The sequence below is a fragment of the Eulemur rufifrons genome, chromosome 10, assembly GCF_041146395.1.
Source record: "Eulemur rufifrons isolate Redbay chromosome 10, OSU_ERuf_1, whole genome shotgun sequence".
In the NCBI taxonomy this organism is placed as follows: domain Eukaryota; kingdom Metazoa; phylum Chordata; class Mammalia; order Primates; family Lemuridae; genus Eulemur; species Eulemur rufifrons.
The window spans coordinates 4441733-4467518 of NC_090992.1; the positions used below are offsets into that span (position 1 = coordinate 4441733).

Consider the following 25786-nt stretch of genomic DNA (forward strand, 5'->3'; position numbering starts at 1 on the left):
TACCTCTGGATATATTTTAAAGCAATTTCAGTCCAGTTTCCAATTCGCCATTTGATAGAGGTTCTGAGGTGATGTCACTTTCAACTGTTAAAATAATCAGAATTCTACTCTTTCATTCCAGCTCGAGTTTCCCCTCATTCTAACCTTTGTCATAATGATAAATAGCGCTATTAGGATGGCTTCTGTCCACGGAAGGAACCCCATCACTGTATCATAAACCACGGAAATAAAGGCCTGCAGTTACTGCCACCCGTTCTCTCTTAGCTGAAGCTGCTCTCCCAGCAAACCCAGTGTGACTCCCCCAGCCCTGGCCCTGGGCGTGTCTCTGGACCGCCCATCAATCATGTAATTACTGTGCCCTTGAAATGTTTGGCACCGGCAGTCCTGCAAGGTAGTGAGCATCTAGGCTCTGGAGTCAGAAAGCACGTGCTCCAATCCGTCCTGCCAGTTACAGACTGTGTAAACTTGGTAAGACATTTAAGCCTGTAAATACCAGTTTCCTCGCATGTAAAACAGGGGAAAATAGAATCTGCTTCAAGTGGATATTATGGAGATTAAATGAGCTGCTGTATCTAAAGTACTCAGTGGAGTGCCTATAAAATAGGAAACAATAAAAATGGTATCCATTATTACTACAACTATTATTTGCCCCAATAGATGGGGGTAGACAGAATGAAATTACCATTGCCACAGAAACGTGACTGTATCCTCGGGCCCTAGGTTTGGAATGGCACTTAATTCCTCCAAAGAATTCATGGAACCAGAAAAAGGAATGAACCTCCAGTCCATCAGGAACTCGGGTTTGATATCTGGGGTGACCTACCCTGTTGCAAATGAAGGACAATGAGCAAAAAGGAAAGGTAATAAAGCAGAGAGCACTCACCAATGCGGCTCTGATTCTACCTCAAACCTGCTCTACCAATTTAGGGGAGGCAGTAAGAGGAGCAAGGTCTGTTTGAAGAACCAACTTGGAGGGTGACATCAAAGAGGATCGGCACATACCCCCAGCACAGGGCCTGGGCCCGAGCCTGTCTGACCAAGAAACCATAGAAGAAAGTCCTGCAAGGGCCCTTGGAGATCACCTAGTTCAACTTGTTTGCTTTACTAATGGGGAAACCGAAGATCAAAGAGGGCAAAAGTGTTGCCTAAAGCTGAGGAGCTGACTGGTGGCGAGACCCGGGATCGTACCCACACAGCTGCGGAGTGTCCAGGGATGCGTCCCTCTTCTTCAGCCCACCTCAGTCCAACCTAGACTGCTAGCCTGAAAATCCTTTGAGAACACCCACATGTGTGTCACTAGGGGCCTTCTCTCCAACACCTCGCTGCTCCTACAGCAGCTCCTCACCTTGGCCTTGCCCTCTGTCTGGAATTTAAAAAAAAAAAAAAATCTGTCATTTGCACTTCTAAATAACATGGACACGAGTTCTCCTATTATCCTTCACCAAACATACTTTTTACTCTTGCAAGGTTTTTTCTGGACTATGGGCAAAAGGCTGGTGGGTGGGACTCCATGCAGTGGATGAAGGGGCTGTCAGCATGGCGTTAATCTTAGAGTGCATGATTCCTTCAGCAGGACACCACACATTTATCATCATTCGCACAGCAGATTGTCTGAAACTGATAATGAATCACAAATGCAGTAAAAAGTTCCAGCATCTGGCAGCCCCTCTCCTGGGTCAGTCCCCAGTGTGCTTGCCCACGGCTAAAGCAATTCTTGTTATGAGTTCCCAGAACGGGGCCCTAAAGTCCAAGGAGTAGGCAGCTTTGCTGGAGCAGACGTAACCGTGCAATGACGCCCCAGAGGAGAAAAGCCTAACGGAGCTTAGCCAAAGGCAGGCAAGGGAGAGGTAAACACTGAACCAATCAATGGCTTTGAAGAAAAAGATGGAACCAGCTATCAATCACCAGTTAGTAATAAGTCATCTCTGTCTCTGGACCTGAACTTCACCATTAAGGTAAGTTCATTAAGGACAGGCAGGGAGGTGAGGCTGCCGGTGCCTCCTAGAGGGCCTAGTGCACCCGGATGCTCAAGATATCCCTGTTGGGTGCCGGGTGAGGGACCCTACTGCTGACCACAGCACAAAATCACAGAATTTCAGAACCAGAACACACCTTAAAACTACTCTAATCCAACAACTTTATTTTATAAGTGAGGAATTAAAGACACAGAGAGGAAGTATCTTACCCAGTGTCACAGAGAAATATGGCCAAGTTACATCATATATTTGCTGAATGAAGTTGTCCAGGAAACCACTGCACTGATCTGGGGCCATGTCAATCCCTTATTCTGGCATCTGTACTTTCATTACCAGGGTTCAGTTTTATCAATAACGCTCCTGTGAAACATTCTTCCTGGCTCTGCACCTGCCGAGGAGCAAGGTCAGTACACCTGATGTCAGGTGCTCACGGACCATGCCCAGGTAGAACCACCTTTGACCCCTCCTAGGATGCCGTGGGTGCAAAGGCCAAGCCATTGTGAACTTTCCCAATTCTAATGAAACAAGCATACCTGTTAGGTTGGGACAAACCCCTCTGTTCCTTACCTCAACTAGGCAGGACTTAGTGGAGATGGCCCCCAATTCTGAGGTCCCTGTCCAGAGGCCAAGAATGTCAAGCAATGTATACGTGAGCCCAAGGAGGCATAACGTCCCTGGCTACTGTGCATGCATTTCAATACCCACAATTCAGTGCATACCATAAAAAATAACCAACCTAGTCTAGGCAAGGGGCTAAGATTTCCAACTCAAGATATTTCAATTCTTGAGTCAATGAAGAGTGAAATCGGATGAAGGTGTGTTGATGGGATTGCTGTGCCTAATGTGACAGGATATTCATCAGCTGTGGTGACACAAGCAACTATTCTAGGAGGCAGGTCCTGTCAGCCTCCCATTGGCCAGCAGGCCCTAACCCCATCCCAGCCTGGCTGGTGTTGAGGGGTAGCCACACTCCCCACAGTCCGATGGCACCACACGGACAATCCCAACCTACAAGCCCTCCTTGCTGGAGGGAAGACAGATAATCAGCCGACCACTGGCGTTCCTTACGCCCTTTTGTTCAACTGCTTATTATCAGTCTGTTTACAAAGTCTACCTAAATTCCTAGCATTTATGTTTTTGATGCAGGGGAATGATTCTTAAGTACAAATCTGATCATGTGACTCCCATGCTTAGAACCTCCATCTTCTCCCCATGTCCTGTGACCTCCACTCCAAGTCTGGGTGTGTGCCTGCCCCAGGCTACCTTCCCAGGCTCACTGTCGGCTCTCTCCCTCCTCGATACACATGTACACACAGGCGCTCACACACGTGCACACACCCATGATCAGCACCAATTCCTGCTCCAGCCACCCTCAGCTGTTTCCCAGAGCCCAACAAGGACCTCTGTGCCATCACGTGCGTTTTTCCTCCACCTGGCATGCCTGCATTCCCACCCACACCTTTCTCCTCCATCCTCCTTTCTTCGAGGCCCTGCTCAAACATGAGCTCACCAGGAAGCCTGCTGGGAGCCTCCACAGGTGGTCAGGATGCGCTCCCACTCCACCGTGGCCCAGTGATTGCTTCTGGACATGCTCTCTGACTGTTTCCAAACAAGGACCTTGAGTAAACTTGACCAAGGGTTAAGAGGTTACTATTATTCCAACAGCACATTGGGGGCACCCAGGCTAGAAGCCTGGGAGCCCATCCTGGACACCACCCTGACCCTGTCCACACCACCACCCCCTACCCTTCTGTCCTATCGTGTCTACCCCTTACATCTCCAACCAGCCATATCCTCCACTTATACGTCTGTTCCGCCCGCCATGCTAATTCACATCGGCAGGACTGGGCAAATGTGTCCCACCTGCACAGCAAACGCCTACTCCTTATTCAAGTTCCAAATTAATTGCCTTCTGTGAAGTCTTTCCTGACCCCATGACCCTCACCATTACATTGTTCCAACATTATACCTTGTTCAGACACAACTGTGATATTCACTACAGTGCGAAGCAGTTTTTTTTTGTGTGTCTATTGTTTTCAATATACTATGAATTCCTGAAGGGCAGTGACTGGCTCTTAACCACTTTTGTGCTCCTGGTACTTAGAAATATGGTTGACCCTTGGCACATGGACTTGCTCAGCAAATAAGTGAATGTATTAATTTGGACCTTTAGAACTTTCTTTTATTTCTGAAAACGTATCTGCACTAATGAGAAGACAAAAATAGTGTGTTGTTTTAAGCAACAATAACACAACAGGCTGTTGTTTCCAGAAATTCTAATTCAGACTCAGAAATCCAATTAGGAAAAAAAATAAAAATGTAAAGGAAATACCACTCTAGAAACAACTGAGAAGTGGGTGGAGGGAGCTCTCCTGTGCATCAGAGGGCTGAGGGGTTCCTATACTCTGGAAGTCAGACTGTTTCCAAAGCTGCACGAGGACTCTAGTGGTTCCAAACTGCCAACAGATACTAATCTTCAGGATTTGGGAATGGGAAATGAGAATTCTTAGGAATTCTCCAGAGTTGCTAAAATAATCAGGTTTTCTACATTTTTCACAAATATTATGTACTTTTTTGAAGTAAGAAATAGTAAATTTAATAATGTTTATAAAGAAATGTAGCCCAGTGTGAAAATTCAAATACTCGGAACTGTCAGCCAACGTTATTAGGCAGTACTCAAATAACATAACATTTGGATCTTTTAGCAAGTTAACAGGACTTCCCAGAATCACATGTTGATGTTGTCAATTTAACGACTTCGCTCTAACACTATCCTTGGACCAACACTCAGGGGATTTTCATAAAACATACTGTGCAAATAAATCTACTAATATGCATTTTATTGATAAGAACAACTCACCATCAGCGCTGACAAGACTACAGACATGCTCTTGTAAGACGAGAACAGCTGCAAGCAGGACTCACAGTCCAGGTCACAACCCCTCTCCCTGAGGTGCTTCTGTCCCCATTCCTGGGAACGTCAACCTTAACCTTTAACTCCATCTGCCACTGGGTCCTGCTCTTGTTCTCACCTGGACCCTACTACCAGCCACCCCAGCGCAGGGCCTGCTGCTCCCCCTCCGGTGACACCAGGGATTCTTAGATGACTTCAGTGTGACCCATTTCACTTGCCCATGTCAGAGTGGGGTCTCACTCAGGGCCCAAAGCAAGGAGCTGGCAGGACAGAGGACGTCTATCAGCAATAAACACTTGTGCAAGTATAAACTTCCCGACACAGCCTGCTGAATGAAACTCAACAATCTGTATAAAAAACATTTCAGTGATGGGAGGGGCGGCTGCTAAAAATACATGCAGTAGAATTGCTGACTTTTTTCCTTCAATCTTTGCAGAAGGACCATTCATCTTACTCAGTACACTGTGCATCCCACCCTGTTTGCATGGCTTCAGACAGAACTAGTTTTCTCTGCAGATGAACGGCTGGTGAAGAACAGCAATTCCAGATTAACAAGCAATGGCAGCAGCACTGCACTTGTTTTATGTCACTACTACATGCCAGTCTAACTGCCCTGATTGTGCACACACGGCGACTCTATTACCCCCATTTTACAGGAGGAAAAACTGAGCCTTCCGTAACCTGTCCCGGTCACCTTCCTTTCCATCCTGTCTTTGTTCTGATCAGATCTCTAAGACAGACCTGTCAGCCCAATCCTTTTCCAGTAATAACAGTATTTGCTGACATAAAAGGATTACAGGCATTTTATTTACATGCTACTATGAAACTGCCCATTCAAAAATAAGATTGAATTTGTTTGCTTATTGCTTCTAAAGCAGGGATAGGAGATACACGGATAGTTGACAGAGCAGCTATTTTGAACCAGAAACAAAATAATGAATGTTAATTGAAATGAAAAACATGTTAACCATTGAAATAATCTGTCATGTAAAATGACGCTATAATTCCTCTGTTGTTAGGGTTATTTGAGTCGTTATACGAAGTCATAAAATTACACAGGAAGAGCATAATGGCCTGTGTCATTTACAAAAGTGGCCCTTATGAAAGAGACAGGCTCCCACGAGAGAGATTCCCCATCCTGGTCTAGGCATAGACTCACAAGTCTCCTTCCTTTTCCAAATGAAGAAGATCCCAGATACAAGATCCTGTCCAAAAACAACCCAATTTTCCTAACAAGGCAGAGAACGGCAGAAACAGAGTGATCACTATGTGCCTGGGAGGGTCCCAGCTGCTACTGGGCACTCGGTACAAAGGAGCTGCTGTTTGCAGAAGCTTGAAATTCAAAAAGACAAATATGTAATAATGATAACAGCAGCTAAACATCCATTGAGGACATTACGCTACTGCTGCTACTAAATACTATTATTACTACTACCAATAATAATATAATATGTGTTGAGCTCCCATACTGTCCCAGGCATTGTTTTAAGCCCTTTATAAGAACATTTCACTTACTCTTCCTGACAGCCGCAAGAGGGAGAAAGTCATGGCAGGCCCCAGAATAAGCAGAGAGCCATCAGCCATGGGCATGCTTCAAAATCAACCTAAGCTGAATCAGGGCCACTAAAAAGATACGTGTCCGGTATGCATGAAATTCCAAAGGCATCAGAATCTCTTTGGGTACACTCGAACATTGAACTCTAGACTCTGGTTCACTTCAGCTTGGGACTCCACGACCTGCCTCTCACCTGGGCTGAATAATGGCCAAGGCAGCTGGGGAGCATCTGCTCTTCATAGATGAGAGGACTCAACATACTGGAATGAGAATTTCCAAAAACACTGTGCGGGCAGGTGTAAAGGAATTGAAGACGATTGAGGAGGCACACACCAAACGTGTAACACACCCTCAAGCAAAGTAGCATGAGGATATGGAAAGTAGAACTAGTGCTTTGTTGCTCTGTAAGTCCTTCTATTGTTTGATTTTCTTACAACCCTGTATTGTTGGTCTAACTGGTTCAAAATCTAAAAACCAAGATGCATTTTCCTAATTTTTAAAGAAATACAGGCTGCTGAACTCACACTTGTCTGCCAGTCCTCCATTTCTCTAATGTTTCGAGAAGCCTAAGTTGTCAGAATTGAAGAAACATCTCCCAAGTGTAGGAAGGAGGGCCGAAAAAGAGTTCACCTACATAAAAGCTCCCTGACTAGTCCTCAAAGGTTTCAGAGGAGACCAAGAGGCAAGATCAACTCTGTCTTATTGACGTTTCCACATTAATACTTTGAGGGTCTATTTAAGCAAAGCTATCAACACTGAAGGTATAAACATTCCAAATGTAGTTAGGATTTCTAAAGATAGTCTTTACTTTCTTTTTAGCAAACACTTATTAACTACCTACAATGTGCCAGAAATTGAGCAAAGAATTCAAAGACAATGCTAGCATTGCATTAAACGTGCTTCTCGTAACATCTATTAAATGGAATGATTATTAAGCACAATGATCATATTTAATTACTCTGAATAGCTGAATTTATTCAGGAGAACTGTTAACTATTTTTGTTCTTATTCCTACTTTGAGACTCCAAAGACTTACAGACTGCTAACTTTTCCAAGAAAATCTTTATGTGGCAAGAAATTCGCTATTAATTTCAGGAATCCCCCAAGCCATTCCACATTTAAGTGTGCCAGGAGCAAATGGTGTGGCCAGTCGGCAAATGGCAAGAAGGAAAGGAACTTTCCAGATTGCAGTCCAGATCTCTGGTGGTTCACACATTTTTGGACATTACTTCAATCAAGGTTTCCTTACACTTGAAACCGAAGACATAGATAGAATCTCTAGGGATCCTAGTCAAAACTGCTTCTAGCCTTAAAATCACAATGCTCTCAATGTGTCCAGACCAAACCCTGAAGATTAGCAGGTTGATGTGATTATGCAAATTCGACTAACTGGTTGGGGACTCCGCTGTCTGTAGTCACTTTCCATTAGGAGAGTGACAGAGCACAGCCAGTGACACCCAGGGGCTCTGTAAGGCAGGAAACGGTAGGGTTTTGCTTCAGCTCCTTAAACAACCATGGCCACTGGGGCATGTGTGTAACAACAATTCTCATACACACACACACACACACACACACACACACACAGGTACTTGCCCCAACTAAAGTTCTTCTGTTAAGGAAAAGTGTCAAGCCAGCACTGTATTTGTAAGCGATTAGGGAAATGTAAACGAACAGCTGAGCTTTCTTTACTCCCTTAGGATAATGGTTAGTGATGTACTCTGTTTTGAAAATCCATTTTTCCTAACAGGCAGAAAAGAAATTGTTACTTTTACCCACTGACCTTTGTCATTTTGGTTTGATTTCTTGTTTTGCTGCTCTTCTTTGTTCACTGGCCCAATAAAGAGAGTCCATCTCCAGCCCTGGGACCTTAGAGGAAATCTTTAGCAATGGACACATTAATTAGAAGAAAGCAAATAGTCATCAGGCAGGCCCAGGGCTGAGAATTGCTCTCGATACCCCTTCCTGAGTGTCACAATGCCACCTCGTCACAGGAAGGGCCTGTGGGGCCGGGTTCTGTCGACACAGCTTCCGGCCAGTGTGCGTGGGCTCAGGTGTGCCCACAGGGTGGCACGTGCAAGTCCACCATCGGCTTCGCTGTTACAAACCTAGAAAGCGTAGGCTTGCGTTCCTTGGGGGCAATTAATTATTATGGGACACGAGTGAGGGAGAGAAACACCCATGTTTGTCTTCCAGCCACCGGCAGCTAAGCCTGCTGTCCTGGGAGGGCTGCTGTGATCTTAGGAAGGAGCAAGTCAGCCAAATGGAGCGTTAGTGTCATCGCGGACATGACGGCTTTCGGGACAGGCCCAGAGGCAGGCTGGCAGCTGATGCGACCTGGCATTCAGGAGCTGGGCAAACGTCATCCTCCGACAGCATCAGCAGGGGGTCAGTCACCAGAAGCACTGCCGGGCGTGTGCAGTGGGTCAGTGACACAACCTACGCCTGCTCCGGAAGCTTTCTTCACAGCCGGCGCCGGAGAGGCCCCTTCTCTCCTCTGCCGCCCTCACCGGGAGGCAGTTTTCTGGGTCGGGAGGTGACAACTAAGGGCAGCTCCCTCAGCCTTGTTTTCCCCAACATTTGTCTTCTGCCAGGACCCTCCCACCTTTTCCGAAACGCCACCCCTCCCTACGACTGTCTTAAACAGCCCCCACCTCCACCCACACACCCGGGGACCCCAGCGGCCTGTGCCCTGCAGCTGTTTGTCACTGGCCACGCTGGGCTGTGCTCGGTGGGTCCCCGGCTGTCTCCCTTGTAGAGACAAGTGCTCCAGAACGTGCTGGCACAGGGAGTAGTAAGCCAACGTGTCCCACTCCGCTCAACCTCAGGAAGACACCTCGGACACCACGTGAGACCGAGGAGCTACCTCAGGAGGCTGGGGACGGAGGCTCCCAATACTGCAAGAGTTCAAGCAGGGGTCACCCGGAGGAAGGGGGTGTTGCCATTTCTTCAATATTGTAATCGAGTGCATTGAACAGCCCCACATATAAATCTTCATGTGTATCCCTATTTACTTCCATCAGATATATTTGCCAGAATGGAATCACGGGGTCAGTAAGGCCAAGACGCCACCACAGACGTGCGGATCCACACTCCCCGTGACAGCAGTCTGCAGGGGCACCACCTCGTCCGCCCAGCCCTCCGCCCTGCTGGGCTCTGCCAGGGGTTGCTCTGAGAACTGCTGGGAGGCAAAGTGTCGGAAACGCCACCAAAGGACCACGGATAACCAGCAGAGCCGGTAAGAGCAACAAGCCACCTTCCCTTCACGACATGAGAGGAAGAAAACGGCACACGCAGAAACTGCTGACGTTGGAGGGCAGGCAGGCTGGCAGGAAATCTCATGCCACCCCAGATATTCCAACTAGTTTGCAGGCGTATCCTGGGCTCACATGTGGGAGAGCACGGCAGCTGCGGGCCTGAGCCCCTCTGGGGGCTGCGCAGCTCATCTCCCAGCGCCTCTGCATCGGCTTCTCCCCCGGACAAAGTCATGAACCCAGGAGGATGCTGCCCTCGCCCCCAGGCTTCCCTCTGGCCGAGTGGGCAGCGTGGCTCAGGCAGCCCTTCTCTCCGACTCTGAAGGGCAGCGAGGGCAAAGCCCATGGGCCAAGGAGAGAAGAATCAGCTTCAGAGAGAAGCGATTCTGGAGCCTACGAGCCTCCTGGCTAAGGCAGTCCCTACGGGTGAGTCTCGGCCAGTCACGGGGCAGCCTCGGAGCCCAGGAGCAGCGCAGAGCCACGTAGGCCCCGAGCGAGAGGACCCAACACGCAGGTGCCCAACACGCGTCCCTTTCCCTTTTCCCTCCTTACAGCAGACCCAAGGCCACTCTGCTGCGCTCTGAGGAACACAGAACTGGGGTGACTGGGACGCATGACACCTTACCACCATCAAGCCCAAGCCCGTGGCCCCAGGGGAGAGCTGACCTTTAGGGGTATGTAGTCACCTAGCACAGCGAGAGAGGGCAAGGAGACAAGGCCCTAAAGAAGCGGCCACCAGGCTGGGCGGGTGCAGAGTCTGGGCATGATGCGCTGTCCAAGAGCAGGGCCACTGACTGACACATTACCTCCAGTTTCCCTGGGGACTTTCACAGACACTTTCTGAGTATTTTCTGTGTGCCCAGGGATGTGGTAGGTTCTTTGCAGAAAACAAAGGAAATGGGATGCATTCTCTGCCCTCATGACATCAGCAACCCTAACTCTCCTGTCACTTTGCAACTTGGCTGACCTATCACAGCTCCTGATTAAGTACGTCCGCCGGGCCCTGCATCCCCTGCTCCTCTCCTAACTGATTCCCTCATCCACCAAATTTGCCGTGAACGCCCACAGTGTACCAAGGCCTAGCTATCCCTTTCTTCTTTCCTATTTCTCCCTTTTGGAATGGGAATACCGATCCTATGCCTGTCCCTCCCCTGTATTTTAGAACCACGTAACATGTTGGTTTCATAGGTTCACTGCTGGAGAGCAATTTGCTTCAAGATGAATAGTAGCTTGAGTCCTCCCCAGATCTGACTGAGATGATACTTAGATGAAACTTGGAACTTAGACCTTAAATTTGATGCTGGAATAAGACCTTTGGGGCTATGTGGATGGAATGAATGTATTTTGCATACAAGAGGATTAGTGCAAACAGTGGGATTAGTGACCTTATAAAAGAGGCCCCAGAGAGATCCCTGACCCCTTCTATTAATACCATGTGAGGACACAGCAAAAACACAGCCGTCTACACACCAGAAAGCAGGCCCTTACCAGACACAAAATCTGCTGGTACCTTAATCTTGGATTTCCCAGCCTCTAGAACTGTGAGAAATAAATTTCTTTTGTTTACAAGCCAGCCAGGCTCTGATATTCTGTTTCAGCAACGCTAACAACTAAGACAACAACTGACACCACCCAGAACTTTAAATGTAGCCGGGCCCTTTACACACATGACCACACATGAGCCTGAGCAACTCGGTGAGGACGGCAAGCACTGTTACCCCATCTGACTGCCCCTTGAGGAACTAGACATGCAGAGCACAGGCTGTTACTGAACACCTACTATGTGCCAGCACTATGCCCTCGGCTTTCCTGGTAACTTGCCATGTGTGGGGTTTAAAGTCATCATTTTATAAGGAAATGGATACTCAGTGCAGAAAGCAGCTCGAGGGTAGAGTGGCTCTTACGCAGAGATGGGCTTTGGGGTGGCACTACCCTGGTCCCCCATCTCTGCCACTTACCAGGTGTCAATACCGAGCAAGTCCCAGTGGTTCTGAGCCAGTGTCTTGAAGAGCCGCATGCTCTTAAACCACCAGTGAATACTGATGAATATCGCTAAGTAATGCTATCCCTTCTCTGGGGCCACCCACCACCCAACCCCAGCTGTACTGGAAGTGCTTGCTGCCTTGTTGGAACCTCATTTCGTGAGACTTTTCACTGTCTATGTTAGATTATATACATTTATGTCCCTAATCTCCACCAGGCTACAAGCTCAACAAGGAGATCCTTAGAATTATGTGCGCGTGCACACACACACATACACGCACACACACACGTGCACACACACACACATACACGCACACATACACACACACACACACATACACGCACACATACACACACATACACACACACACGCACACATACACACACACACACATACACAGCCCTCCAGCTTCTCTCACGTAGCACAAAATCTGCCTTAAAGAACAAACATTCAAGGAAACATTCAGTCCATTCTAAGACACACACTGAAAGCCACACAGGACAGCCCATCGTGCCTGACCTGAGAGCCACACCTGTCCCCATGGTCTTCAAGCACCGCAGGATCTAGCCCTGCCTTCCTCTCCAGCCTCGCACAGGGACACCCCTCAGTCGCCTCTTTCCTACAGCACAGGCCTCTCTGCCTCTCACTCTCTTTAAGGCAGGCGAAGAGCCCCTGCCCCCCTTCCCGGCCCAGGGCCCTGCAAAGGCTGCTCCCTCCACTGGGAACACATTCCCCTCCGCTCGGCCCTGCTGGCACCCATAACCCTTCACCCCGCCAGGGGTCTTCCCTGTTCAACCAATCTGAAGTGACTCGTAGTACTGCGCTCTTACCCTGCTTAAGGCTTGTCAAAATTTATTAGATACTTAATTTCTTCTCATCGGTCTTTTCCAATAGACCTTCATCTCCACAAGGGTAGACTATGCCCATTTGTCCCCAATTTCAGAAAGCACCCATAAATATTTGTTGAATAAATGAATTATCACAAACTCCAACTCAGTGGGATCTGAATTACTGACCCTCAGCCACCATCACTAGTGCATGTGGGCAGTTTCCCGAGCTGGTCCTGCCAAAGTGAGGGCAGGAGGGACAACGGAGGGACTCAAGCTCTAAAGCCTTTCATCACCACCACCATCGTCACAGATGGCTCCCCTGGTGCCTGCCAAGTGAGGGAATCTAGTTCCAGGCCAGAGCAGGCCCTGTCACTTTGCTGTCGACTTGGGAATTCCTCGTAGCCACAGGAAGTTTGGCCAGGCCCCCGCCTCGCCTGCAGGTAACGTCACCGAGCAGAAGCTGGCCCCGCAGCTGGGCAGGAAGCGTGACCCAGCAGCCCCGCCAGCTTCAGAGGCAGCGCGGACAAGGCGCGCTGAGCAGGACCTTTCATTACCCGGTAACGGAGCCGCCTCAGGGTCAATGTGCCCGTGAAAACCCTCATTTAAGAGCGCACCTTGGAAAGGTGCCAAGGTCCCCAAACTAATTAACTTTCACTTCTCCTGTCCCTCCGTGTATGGAGGGCCTGCCCTCTGCCCACCCCCTCCATGAGAAACATTAAAGACAGGACATTAGCTTGAGAACATTCTATTTAAAACAAAAGTCCTCCTAAAAATAGTCTTGGATGTCCATCTAAATCATCCTGAGTCTATTTTCTGGCCCCGGAACCCACACGGTCAGTGCCCCAGATGGGCCCTACCATGGTGGCTGATAGCCATCAAGAATGTCTTTCACGGTTCATTGGTTGAATTAATCTGATATAAAACGTCTAAACTGAAAACCTGTGAGTTCGGATCTTGAGTTTCAGCAGAGCGGCAAGCAGGCGACAAGAGGAGAAGGAAAGGGGGTTGAGAAATTAAAACAAAGTAAGTAGAAGTAGCAGAATTCAATCTGATAACTTTTGTAAAAGATGATGACATATTTTATAAGGGGGTCACACAGACTCTGGTCTACGCAAGTAAAGTGTCCCCAGAACGTGGATTTCAGCACTCAGATGGGCCGCTGAACATCTTCAGTACATTGCAGGGGGCTCAAGCTTGTCTGTTTCTCAATGTTTACACACAGATGTGCTCCTGTAGCGATTCACACCTGTATGCTACCCGGCAAGACCCAATCCCCGGTGGAAATAATACCTAGGGATTATCTATTCAAAATGGGCACACTGACCTCAACCTCCTCTTTCTAATCCACTTAAATCTGATGCATGAAATATGCCAATTTGTACATTCCTTAATATGCAAGGACACCGATAAACACAGAGACTGCAGCCCCATCAGCCTGGGCAGAACCACAGAGCAGGGCAGTGAACTCGGTGTCTTTTTACAGGAGATGGCGACAGGAAAGGAGAGGGCATCGTTAATCAATCCCTGGCCCTGCGAACAGCCATTCCCAGCCCCACAGACATTCAGCTTATTAGCATCTCGGCACGCACACATCCTGGGAATTCAACCATAAAACATTCTCTGTCTCCTAAAGATAGAACGTGGCTCAGACAAGAGACAGTGATCAAGTGCTCTGGGGTCACTGGGAAACATGAACTGCCCCCGTCCCCCACCGAAGGGGATCTTCCCGAGGCAGCGCAGCCTGGAGGGGCTGACGGCCACCTCCCAGGGCAGAGGCTCTGCTCCTTGAGGGCCACACCCAGCCAGAAACCGCCTGGCCAGGCAAGAGGCCATGAGACTCACTGGGAGACTTTACCAGGTAACCCTGCCCCCGCCCACCCCTCGCCAGATGTCACTGAAAGTACACTTTAAAAAAACAAAGCAGGATAAGGTATGAGTGCAGCACATTTTACTGGCAGTCTTCCTTTTGTTATGTTTTTAAATGTATTTGTAACACCAGCCTAGTGGATTTGCCTTACCATGTAATATCTGCCTCTCACTCTGTCCTCTGCTCCAAGGGACTAAAAATTCCACACAATTATTCACATCTCCATTAGGAATTGCTTTTGACTCTCTGCTGAACTCGTCATCAAAATCTAATCAATAATCTTGGTTTCAGAGAGGAAAACAGAAGGAACAGAGAAGTTAAGTGGCTTGAGTTGTGAAATCTTGCTCAGTAAAGGCTCCACCAGCACCTGGGCCCTTACCCTGGGCGGAGCCATAGAGGACTTCTGCTGTTAAGGGAAAACAAAAACAAAAAAACAGGCTTGTGGGTTTAAAGTCATTACATATCTATGTTTAAGTGATGTGTGGTTTGAATGATTGCTTTTGGAAAAACCACAAACGGGAAAAACGAACCAGAATTACCGCTTTGGCAACAGAAAGGAAGGAACAGGTTCAATACCAGGGCCCAGATTAGTTGCTCCGCAAGGGGCAGGGATGAGGGGAGAAGGGCCCAGCCTTGTGGACAGCACCTCTGCCAAGGCCCGGAGCAGACTGGCTGGTGGCCAGAGACTTTGTCACCAGGGAAAAGCACTCTGAGAGCTCGCCCCCTGGACTCCGCAGCAGAGCAGGCCGTGCAGCACAGGCCAAGGGTGCAGAATCTGGGAGTGCAGTGACCTCCATCCTGGTTCTAAATCTTCCCCTTACTGTCCCCAGTGAGTGCAGTTATTTATGAAACCTCAACAGTCCCACCTGTAAAATGGGGATTAAAATACAGATTCAGCAGACTTTTGTGAGAAGTCAGAAAGATCCCCCAGCCAAGTGTGCCTAACACACGGGAGGTGTTCAGTAAGCGGCATCTCCCAGACCAGCCACTTTCCCTCTCATCTTCTTCAGTGTCTACTGACACTGATTTGCAAAACAATGGACCACGGGGATGGATTTTCTGTTTTCAAAGGTGACTGACTCAGAAGAGGGCAAACTCAACACTCAGCTGCATTAATTCCACCATCAGCCTAGAAATAGCACCAAGCTCTCGTTAGCACCCTGCCTAGACCCAGAGCACTGTAAATGAAGACGCTCTGAACCAGAAACAGAACCCAAAGCAATCCCTGGGTCACCTGGAGAAAGAGCATGAGCTACGTAAATATAAAATCGTAGTAATGGACGTGGGCACAGTCAAACCTGGTAATTGGCAACGCCTTGAGTTGTGAAGCACCAGGAAGCTAATCCAGACATCTAGGAATTAGCCACCTACTGCGTGGCCACGTGTCTTCTCAACCTCGACAGGTATGTGTATGTATAATCAACTGGTTCAAAGCCCCTGAAGCAGGAGGCAGTGCTTTGTTGTAAAACAAAACTGAGATGAAATAACCATCATCCTTTCAAATATCCTCTGAGAGTTTGGTATTTGAGGTACATTCTGTGATGTACTTCTCTCTGACCTCAAACACTTTGATTCTTTTTTTTTCAAGTTCACATAAAAGACAGAAACCCCCCAGATTGGTTTACTGTATCGAGAGCCTCGACTGGATCTGAATTCTTGGCTGGTGTGGAGAATTAGTTGTTATTCCCGATAGTTAGGAAGTGGAGATAAAGGGCCCTTACATTAGAGAGGCCGGGCCCATCGGGAAGTCGGGCGCGTCTGCTCCTTATTTAAAAACAGATTAGTTCCCACCACTCCCCGAAGGCTTCGACGGCTACGCTTAGATATTGCAAGTTCCATTCTGACATCCTTTCCTCCCATTCACAATACACTTGCAGAATTTGAGAATGTGGCTTGTCTGGAAGGCTTAAAACAAATGCTTCAATTTTCCATTCTCCAAATGAAAATCAATGGCAACAGAGAGGTAAAATCAATGCTCAGCACTCTGTAGGGAAACCTCCATCCCCCAACACACAATCTCCTGCCCGCACAGAACAATAAATCAGGACCAGCCATTCGGACTAGAAGAGGCCCCGAGAGCAGAGCCCTCTGCAGGCCTTAGGATATCCTGTCTATCCTCCTGTCCCCTAAGAGGGTATCTTTAAAACCTAAGTCAGGAAGAATAACACACTGTTGTAATAAAAACTCTTCTTCCGCAAACCCATCTACCTGTGGGACCTCGGGCATCTGAAACCAGAGTTTGACTTGACTGTTGCCCAGAGTATCAGCTTTATTACCGAGCCTTCAAGAATGCTGGTACCCGATGACCACCACCCTGAGGAAGTGGTCCTTCCCCAGCCAACAAATGATCTGCTTTCTGTCATCATAGGTTGGTTTGCATTCTCCAAAATTTCACGTAAACAGAAATCATACAGTACATATTTTTTTGTCTGTCTTCCTCCCATTATCATTAGTTTCATCCATGGTGTCGGATGCATCAATAAGAGCCTATTTCTTTTTATTGCTGGATAGTAATCCGTTGTAATAGATACACCACAATTTGTCTACGCATTCACCTGCCGCGGCATGTTTGAGTTGTTTCCCAGGTTTTGTCTATTACTGATAAAGCTGATATGCATACGTGTGGATGAGTCTTTAAACAGACATATGCTTTTATTACATATTTTATAATCAAAACACATGTTCTGCAAATATTTTCTCCCAGCGTGACTTGCCTTTTTATTAAAGTGTCTTTAGAAGACAAGTGATGAAATCCAATTGTCTCCCTTTTTTTTTTTTTTTTTGCATTTATAGTTCACATTTTTGTGGTCTGCTGAAGAAATCTGTGTCAAATCCAAGGTCACTATGCTTATGTTTTCTTCTACAAGTTTTATGTCTTAGCTCTTACATTTAGGTCTAAGACCTATTTCAAGTTAATTTTTTGTATAGTCTGTTATATAATTAAAATGTATATCTATAAAGAGTTTATAGTATCACAAAAATACTCATTTATAAATATTAATTGAAGAGGGCCCAATACAAATTTTGATATACAGCATAGGCACCACTCGATAATCAAGTTTTGACAAAAACAAACCAAGGGACAAAACTCATGACTAGAAGAAAGAATACAAGGAAACATCCTGTAATACTTTAATTACTACCTTTACATAATATGACTCCAACTACCATTGTAACAAAAATGAATTGGAGAATTAAAAAAAATCAACTAAGAGAAGTGCCCCTTTCTGACCCCAGGCTGCCTGCACGCTGCTCTGCGGTGCAGAAATGGGCCCTTTGGAGAACCCGACAGGTGAAACTGCCCCCGAGCATCTGCCCCTCTCAACCCCACTCAGTAGTGCTTAAGAGCAGGAAGAGGCGACTTTCCAGACAGAATTCTCCAAAGAGAATGGGAGTTTAGCTGAAGGTTCCAGATGGAACCAAACACAACCACCACCCTAATCAAAGACAAGGACCCCGGCAGGGAGGGCCGGTCGCCCTGCTCAGCCCCCACGGAAGCTGCCAGCCCGACACGCTGCAGGCACAGATGCATGTGTCAAACAGCTTCTGCCTCCACTCAGTCTTCGTGGGCAACGAAAGCTAATGAAATTCTTCCGCTGATGCGCTCACTGTCCTCCTGTCTTGATCTGCCTGCAAAGACAGCACAAGTCTGGCGCCTGGTGATCAGCCTAAGGCCAGCCTTGCCGCCTCCGTCTGTGCGTGCCGCTGACTGGCGGGTGGGACTTGCCTCTCGAGCTGCCGCAGAGGCCAGCTTGGCTGGTGGCATCGCTTACAGATGCTTCACAGAGGAAGATTACTTCCCTGATTGATGAATAAATAGAGTTGTCAACACGGTCTCCCCGGTCGGGGGGGACCCCTGAAGTATATGTGGAAGGACAGATGTTCCATCTGGGAAGGTGTCCAAGACCCGTGGAAGATGTGCGCTCGGCTGATACCGCGGGCTGAGGCATCCGGCCTCAAGAGGGAGGGGAGGAAGGCTGGGTCCACCACCACAGCTAACACGCTGCAGAACCGCCCTGGGCCAGGCCCCCTCCCAGGTCCTGCTAAGGGAGTGGGCACGCCGCCTCGGCCAAAGCCTCCTCATTGGGCCATTTTTCCAATGAATGAACAGGACCCGTTATCAGAAATACAGTCATCCTCTTATTCCTGATACCCCGTGGATCACAAAGCGGGCAGCAGAAACGGCCCTGTAACACGCATGCTAAACCCCAGAGGCTCCTCCCACAGGAACTGCAAAAGGCGAGCACAGTCAGACGGGGAAGGGGCCACGGCACCTGTAGGGAGGGACTGTCACTCAGGAGCATGCAACTTTGGGGATTTCCTGCTGACCTTCCAGAATGATGCAGATAAAAATAACTATTATCAAAATTATTTTAGTAATTGTAAGAACAACTATCACATTTAATACTAGACTGTGTAACTTTACACACCATCTTACTGAACTCACACAAACATTCACAAAACATACCCCATCCAAGGATTCATAAACCGTACTACCCATAAACCCTCCGTGTGAGAACCACTAAAGGATGTATTCCAGTACATGGAACAGAGGAAAGGGACAAGCACTGTCATTAAACCTATTTAACATATGGCGAAGCACAAGTTCAGAAAGATAAAGCAACCAGGCAAGGTCCCTTGGAAATAGGAAACAGCCTGCCTAGGAACTGAGCCCAGATTGGTTGCATTTCCAAATCCGTGCTCTTGGCCACTACAATTTTGTGGTCACCAGGAGACGCAGGAGATGAGGATTACATTTTCAACATAAGCAAAACAGTGTTAGTGCTTCCAACACAGAAACACGGCATGCCCAGAAAAACCCCATTTACACCTGGATATGCCTGAATATCAATGAGGTCACTGCCTCTGTCTCAAACACAGTTGATTTTAAAACCAAAAATCTTTTGTCAGGCATGCCGAGAAATTCGAGGAGGAAATATGCAATGGACTCTCCCTCTTACACACACACACACACACACACACACACACGCACAACCAGGAAGCTGAATAACTTAGAGCACCATCCCGAGGGTGCTGGGTATTTGCAACACAAGAAGCCACATCTTCTCTCCATCAGAGAAGGAAGAAGAAATCACTTGTGGCAGGAGAATCTAGGCTAGTTTTCTCAGAGGATGTATACCTTAAAAGAAACTTCAAAACAAACACACAAAATGTTTTTTTACAGCCCACTTTCCGGTGAACTTGATTTTCCTTGAGGGTAGGAATAGGGCCTCTGGTTTAATTCTGTAGACTTAGTTCCTAACGCAAGCCTGGTGCATGGTATTTAATGCCTTCATGTTGGATGACAGTGAATAAATGAGGAGACAAGAACAGAAGGAAGAGGTCAACATAACGTAGGGGTGAAGAGCACAAGCTTTGGAGCCAGACAGTCCTGCGTTTGCATCATGGTTGCAGCTTACTAGATATATAAGCAAATCACTAATGCCTCTCCCTGCCTCAGTTCTCTCATTTGTAAAGTGGAGACAAAACAAATATCAACTTTACAAAATGGCTGGAAGAATTCAAGGATGCGGGTGCCAAGCACAATGGATCTAGGAACAGGATCTACCTTCACTACCAGGAACAACACTTCAGTCTGGGGAAGAGCAAAGCACGTTAGAAGACTTGCATCTTGGTCTTACAGAGACAAAGGCTGATTATTTTAAAAATGACATTGACAGTGACCCACGGCAAGATGGCCCTGAAGGCTTGGTCTGTTGCTCCAAGCGCCATGCTTAAAGAAGTCAGGTGGCGGTAGAGCCCTGAATTGTCACCCCAAGTTGGGAGCTCAGTTTGTCTGCCAGACTGTGATTCAGAGGGGGGCACATTCAGAGGACACCACTTGGGAGACTGAGGGGAATTAAGACACATCCCAAGAGGAGAAGCCAAGGGGACCAGCTCTGCTTAGACTTTAAGAACAAGGGCCGGGAGAGGACCTACTCTGCAGGGTGCTGGGAGGTCAACATGGAGCTATCAAGTTCTAGGGAGGCAGATTTCAGCGGGAATCAAGTTTCAGGAAGGCTGCTTTACCCGCCTCAGGTCATGGTGTGGTGCAGGTGCATGGCACAGCAAGTGGCCAAATCCAGAACGGGGAATGTGTAACTCCAAAGCTTTGATCGCACAGGCAGCGCAGGGGGGAGGCGGAACGTGCACTGAAATCGCCTTTCTCCCACCCCCACCCTGCCCAACTCCCTTCCTAAAGAAAGCCCGTCGGCCTGGGTGTGTGCATCTGTTTTCATGCTTCGAGTATTTCTGCAGGACTAAAGCAGAAGCAGCCTGAACTCCAAAGCTCTTTCCATCATTTGTAAAAGCCTAAACCCACTGGATGGATAACGCTGGGAGTGGAGCTGGGGCAGCGTAAGAGGCGAGAGAGCTGAGGACCCTGGGGAGAGGGGGACACTTCCCTCAGAGCTGGGGAAGAGGGGGTATCGGGCATTGCACCCTGAGGGAACAGCAGGACATGTTCCCAGACGGAATGGTGGTGTGATGGTCCTGAGAAGGCGGGACCCAAAATCCAGGGCTAGCAAAGATGCCACGTCCCATCGCGGCACAGAAGCAGAGAACCCTCAGACCTCAAGGGACCTCAAGGAACCATCACAGTGAGGCTGTCGGAGCCACCAGGAGACTAAAGCTTTGGCCCCTGCTTTCGTAGCTGTAGGTTTCCTGGATCCTGACATCACTCTGGGAGGGGGAAAGGTCCCAATAATGACTGAGGAGGGATTTTCCACTCATCTGCTCAGATGAGGGCTCAGGGTCTAAACGAAGTAGATTTAAAGGAAATAAAGGTTGCCATTGTGTAAATCTGTGTTTGAGAACTGAGATTCATACCACAGCAGGAGGACAGGTACCAAACGCCGGACAAAAGGGCGACACAAATGCCATGCCCTCCCGTCCCCGTGTCCCCAGACAGAGACTGAGCCTGTGCCCATCGGCCAGCTGCAGAACACCTCCCGGCTTCCAGCCACCTCCCTCCCCCCTCACCTGGGCAGCAGGTGCTTGCGGCTGACGCACAGGGCAGCCTGGTAGTCCTGGGTCACGCACACTTTGTGAGGGCTGCACTTCACCTTCAGGCAGGGGTCCTTGGATGGGTCCAGGGCTGAGGCAAAAAGAACAAGAAGGAAGCTGTTAGAACCTCCAGGGAAATTTAACGTCTATTTCTACTCAAATAAACAAGTGGGAAATAAACCAACCATGTGTTTGCACTCTGCGTGGTTTCCTGCGGCCAGTAGGGACTGGAATGAAAACCCAAACCAAGGGGATGCGTGTCTAGCACACACATCCTTCCGTCCCAGGAGAGTGACTCCGCGTGCTGTGGGAGTTGCAGCATCTTCATGTTGGGCAGGAATTACTTTAAAAAATCCTTCAGAATCTTACGTGAGCCAAGGACCAAGAGCTATTGTCCCCTCTTTGCTTATGTATCTGGTGTGGCTTTTTTAATGACTTCGTCCTTGCCTAATTGTACTTACATCCCATAAAAAGTCCTTGAGGACAGAGGGTTTTGCTTCAATTCAATAAACACTGACTAGGCGCATAAATACCCTATTTGAAGTTTTTGTAGAACTTCAGGATGTGTGTGACAGTTCTGTGCCACACAGAGTTACCATGTAACAGGGAGGGGGGGAAGCTTGCACATAAATATTTATTGTGTGAGGGAGAATTAGATAAGGACCATGACGGGCATATAAAATGATAACAGAGCTCAAGAGAAAAATAGAGATCAATTTCTAGGGCAAAGATTAGTGAAGTATTAATATGTGAATTGGATCTTGAAGGATGGGCAGGATTTTGAAAAGCAAAGATAGAGAAAGCAATCCAGGCGGGGCAAGCAGCACAGCGAGTGTAAGGAGGCATGTTTGGGCAATCACGAGATATTCCATCTGACTATTGAGTGTGGTTTCCGGGGAGCAATAATGAGAGGAGGGGAAGTTAATTCAAACAAGGAACTCCAGAAAGGGTCTCCAAAGACAGCAGTTCTATATTGCAACATTTTCTAGAGCAGGCTGAGCAGCACGCCCTTGGCTAATCAGCGCTCTGCATGCTGAGGTGCACATGCTCATCACTGGCACAGAAGAGGCCTCAGGGAATTCTGCACAAAACAAAAGCAATTGTGCCATCTCCCAGCTCCGGGGCCTAAAGCCTATTAGGCAGTAAATCTTTCATAACCGCTTTCCACAGTCAGGGGAGGTGATATCTCCCCATGTCCTCCCCACGCAGACATTTGGTTAAACAAATTGGCATCCCGAGCAGGTACAGCACAACTGCTGTAAGAAATGTCATGGTCAAACAAACAAAACAAAAGGAAGTGCCGTGGTGCCCTCGACCACGGGACTCTCAGCCATCGTGACTCCCCGGCACATGCAGGAGGTCGCAATGCCCCTGCTCCTGCCCAGGCCCAGAGTCTGAGCACCATTTTCTTCAGATGGCCGTGGGAATTTCTCCAGGGTCTGGAACACACATCGAAAGGCGTTTCTGCTGCTTGAGCAGCTCAGGGCGTCAGCTCCACTGCAGAGCTTCAGCAGCTGCAAACAGAAGCAACGGTGCATTCCCAGGCCAAGGAGCATGGCAACAAGGTCCAGGTCCTGGTCCTGGGGGAGACACCTGGAGCTTCACAGAGGGCAGCAGGCTGCAAGATGAAAGGGAGGCTGATTCCAGTCCCGGGGACAGGGTGTTCACTCCCAGCTCTTCAGCTGAGAGGCAAGTGGCAGGGGGCCCTGTGTCTATCCTCAGAGTCCTCTGAGGTTGAGCCTTCCAGAATGTGCAGCAAGAGCTTCCTGGTCCCAAGTGGAACTCTCTCTGTTCCTGGGGACGTCTGCGTGAGAAGCCAGGAGGCTGTGTGGTCTCAGGCCAGTGGCCTTCTCCTGTGCACGCCCCCAAACCCCTGCCAACCCGGGACTGCAGGACGGCCAACTTCGACTTGCTTCCCACGATGCATGCAAAACTGAGTCAACAATCACAAACCATTACCAGGTGACCATGTCAGCTCTTTGTTGCCCCCTCTCATGCTTCCACACACCGCCACGGGAGGAAGGCACAAATCTCACGAAACTTGGGGACCAGACCACTGGCAGCCCCAGCCACTGTGACCAGCTGAGGCATTTTCCCCAGTAGCTGCCAAGTGCTGCAGCAGAGAACTTGGGATTTTCACTTGAGTGCGTCTCAGAGACGGAGACTAGTAGGCTGGCCTAGGGTGACAGGTGTTGAAATCTGCAGGACTACATGACAAGCTTCATGGCAGAATTTGAGCTGCTTTTTGCCTCTGGCCTGAATGGCTGGTGGAACGTGAATCGGCTGAGCACAGCAGGGAAGAGCGCAGACTCTAGGGCCGGAGCTTCCAGGACTAAATCCTGGCTCTGCTGCTTACTAACCCTTTGTGTGCCTCAGTTTCCCATCTGCAAAAATGGGGATAACAACAGTGCTTACCACTGCTTGTCAGCTGTCATGAGCATTAAATGTGTTAATATCTGTAAGTGCTCAGGACAGACCTGGTACATGTCAAGCACCTCGTATGTGTTTAAGTTTCTGTGCTCGTCCTTTGTTCCAGAGTAAATAACAAGCCCTCATATTAACAATAGTTAACACTCATTGGTGCATCTGAGGGACAGGCAGTGAACTGAGCCCTCCGATCACCACATTTGATCTTCACAACCACCCAAGGAGGCAGCTGCTGTTAATGTGCCCATTTTGCAAACAAAGGTCTCCAAAAGAAATTGCCAATGAGAGATGCAGAGAGTATTTGCACACCTGGTCTGTTGACTCCAGAACCCAACCTCCTCACCACTGTGTATGTTCCACCAGCTCGAGAATCACCTAGGAGCCTCTGTAAAAAGTTGACTGGTGGCACCATATTCTTGAGAAGGCTCCAGGGCAGAATGAGGCTTCCTGGGGCAAAGTAAGGGGCGGCCAGGCACCCAGTGCTGCGGAGGTTGTGCCTCCATACCCTCTCAGTGTGTCCCGCAGGACTGGGTCACCAGCCACCATTGGCCAGGGGGCGGGGCACCCAGCCCTGGAGACCCCAGCCCTGTGCCTGCTCCCTCTGAACGCAGCACCCCCCCTGGCTGAGTCAACTGAAGCATGGCCCGGTCAATTTTGTTTCTGCAGTTCCTGCCATCTGTCATCCTACCATTAGGCTAACTGCGACAGATCATCCCTCCATTGCTGGAAGCTACCATTTCTTAAAAAACACCAACAAAAAAGAAAACCTCCAACCAAAAATACTAATACATAAAAACTGTCAGTTATTCAACTCTGTACACATACTTAACGATTTGAATACAGAAATGAAGTCTGCTAAAAATCAATTACTAGGGTCTGAATACTTCAAACACATATGCGAATCATTTAGAGTAAATGAACTTCACACAACAACCAAACAGTAACAAATCAAGCTGTCGGCATTTGTTTAATCACCTCCACACATTTTGTTTTTGAAACATAGCAACACTGGGATTGAAAGGGGATGAGGAGCGTGTCATTTCCGTTTAAATGCCGGCCTCCCAAATATGCTTTTCCTGGCAGCCCAAGGCTGTGACACTCCTGAAAGGCACCCAGCACCTGTACTGGCCAGGGCTGTGTGGCTCCACTCTCTGAAGGGAAGGGTAAGAGATCAGAATAGTAAGTGACATGTGAGAGGCCTTTTAATGAGGTGGGGAAACTGCACTGGAGGGGAAGGTAGGGCGAGAGCGGAGCGTGAGAGCCCTGAGCAGGGTTCAGGCTCCCTGGCCGTGGTGCTAATGATATCTCGGAGGCTGTGCTGCTCCAAATTTCAGTCTCTCTCTGTACATGCTTGGTGACAGGATGCCGAAATCCCCAGAAGACAGCAAAGCCCCATGTCTCCTCCACCTCTTTATCACAACACCTGCAGGACTCATGTGTCGCTAACCAGGATGCGTGCCCAGCACAGAGCAGGTCCCACCACCCACCAAAGGCTGATCTCACCTTTCCTGCCCATACCCAGAAACCAGTCGAGGATCAACTGGCCAATGGCTCATGTCCAGTTATTTTTTCAAAGTAATTTGTACAAAAACTTTTCTCAAAGAAGAAAAGCAATAATGAATTAATTTAAAGAGAGATTTGTTGAGCTAAAAAACACTGAATTCAAAAGCCAGTTAATTACTAGCTCAATGTAAGGTTTTTTTTTTTTAATTACTTTTACTTTTTTTAAGCTCACAGCTTGGTCTCAATTAAGGTGGTGATATTTTAATCATCTTAATTGTTTCTGAACTTGTTTTTCAGTTCAACGAGTTATTTTTTAATTAGCTACATTGATTTTAAAATCCTGAATCAAGACTTTTCCCTCTCCTTGGGCACATCCTACAGGCTAACTGGCAAAAGGTCATGGCACCTGGAACACCGGAGCCTGACACACCCTCAGATACGCTTAGATGAGGAGGTGGTTCCATCTTGTGGGCT

General features: G+C 48.2%; 1 protein-coding gene across 2 annotated transcripts in view; it reads right to left on the bottom strand.

Moving 5' to 3' along the window:
• The window catches only part of SPOCK1 (SPARC (osteonectin), cwcv and kazal like domains proteoglycan 1), a 460391-nt gene that overhangs the window by 123629 nt on the left and 310976 nt on the right, over positions 1-25786 (bottom strand). For both annotated transcript variants that reach the window (XM_069484074.1, XM_069484075.1), the window contains exon 3: positions 21359-21473. In XM_069484074.1, coding sequence (XP_069340175.1) covers positions 21359-21473 — 115 coding nt within the window. The remainder of the gene's footprint in view (positions 1-21358; positions 21474-25786) is intronic.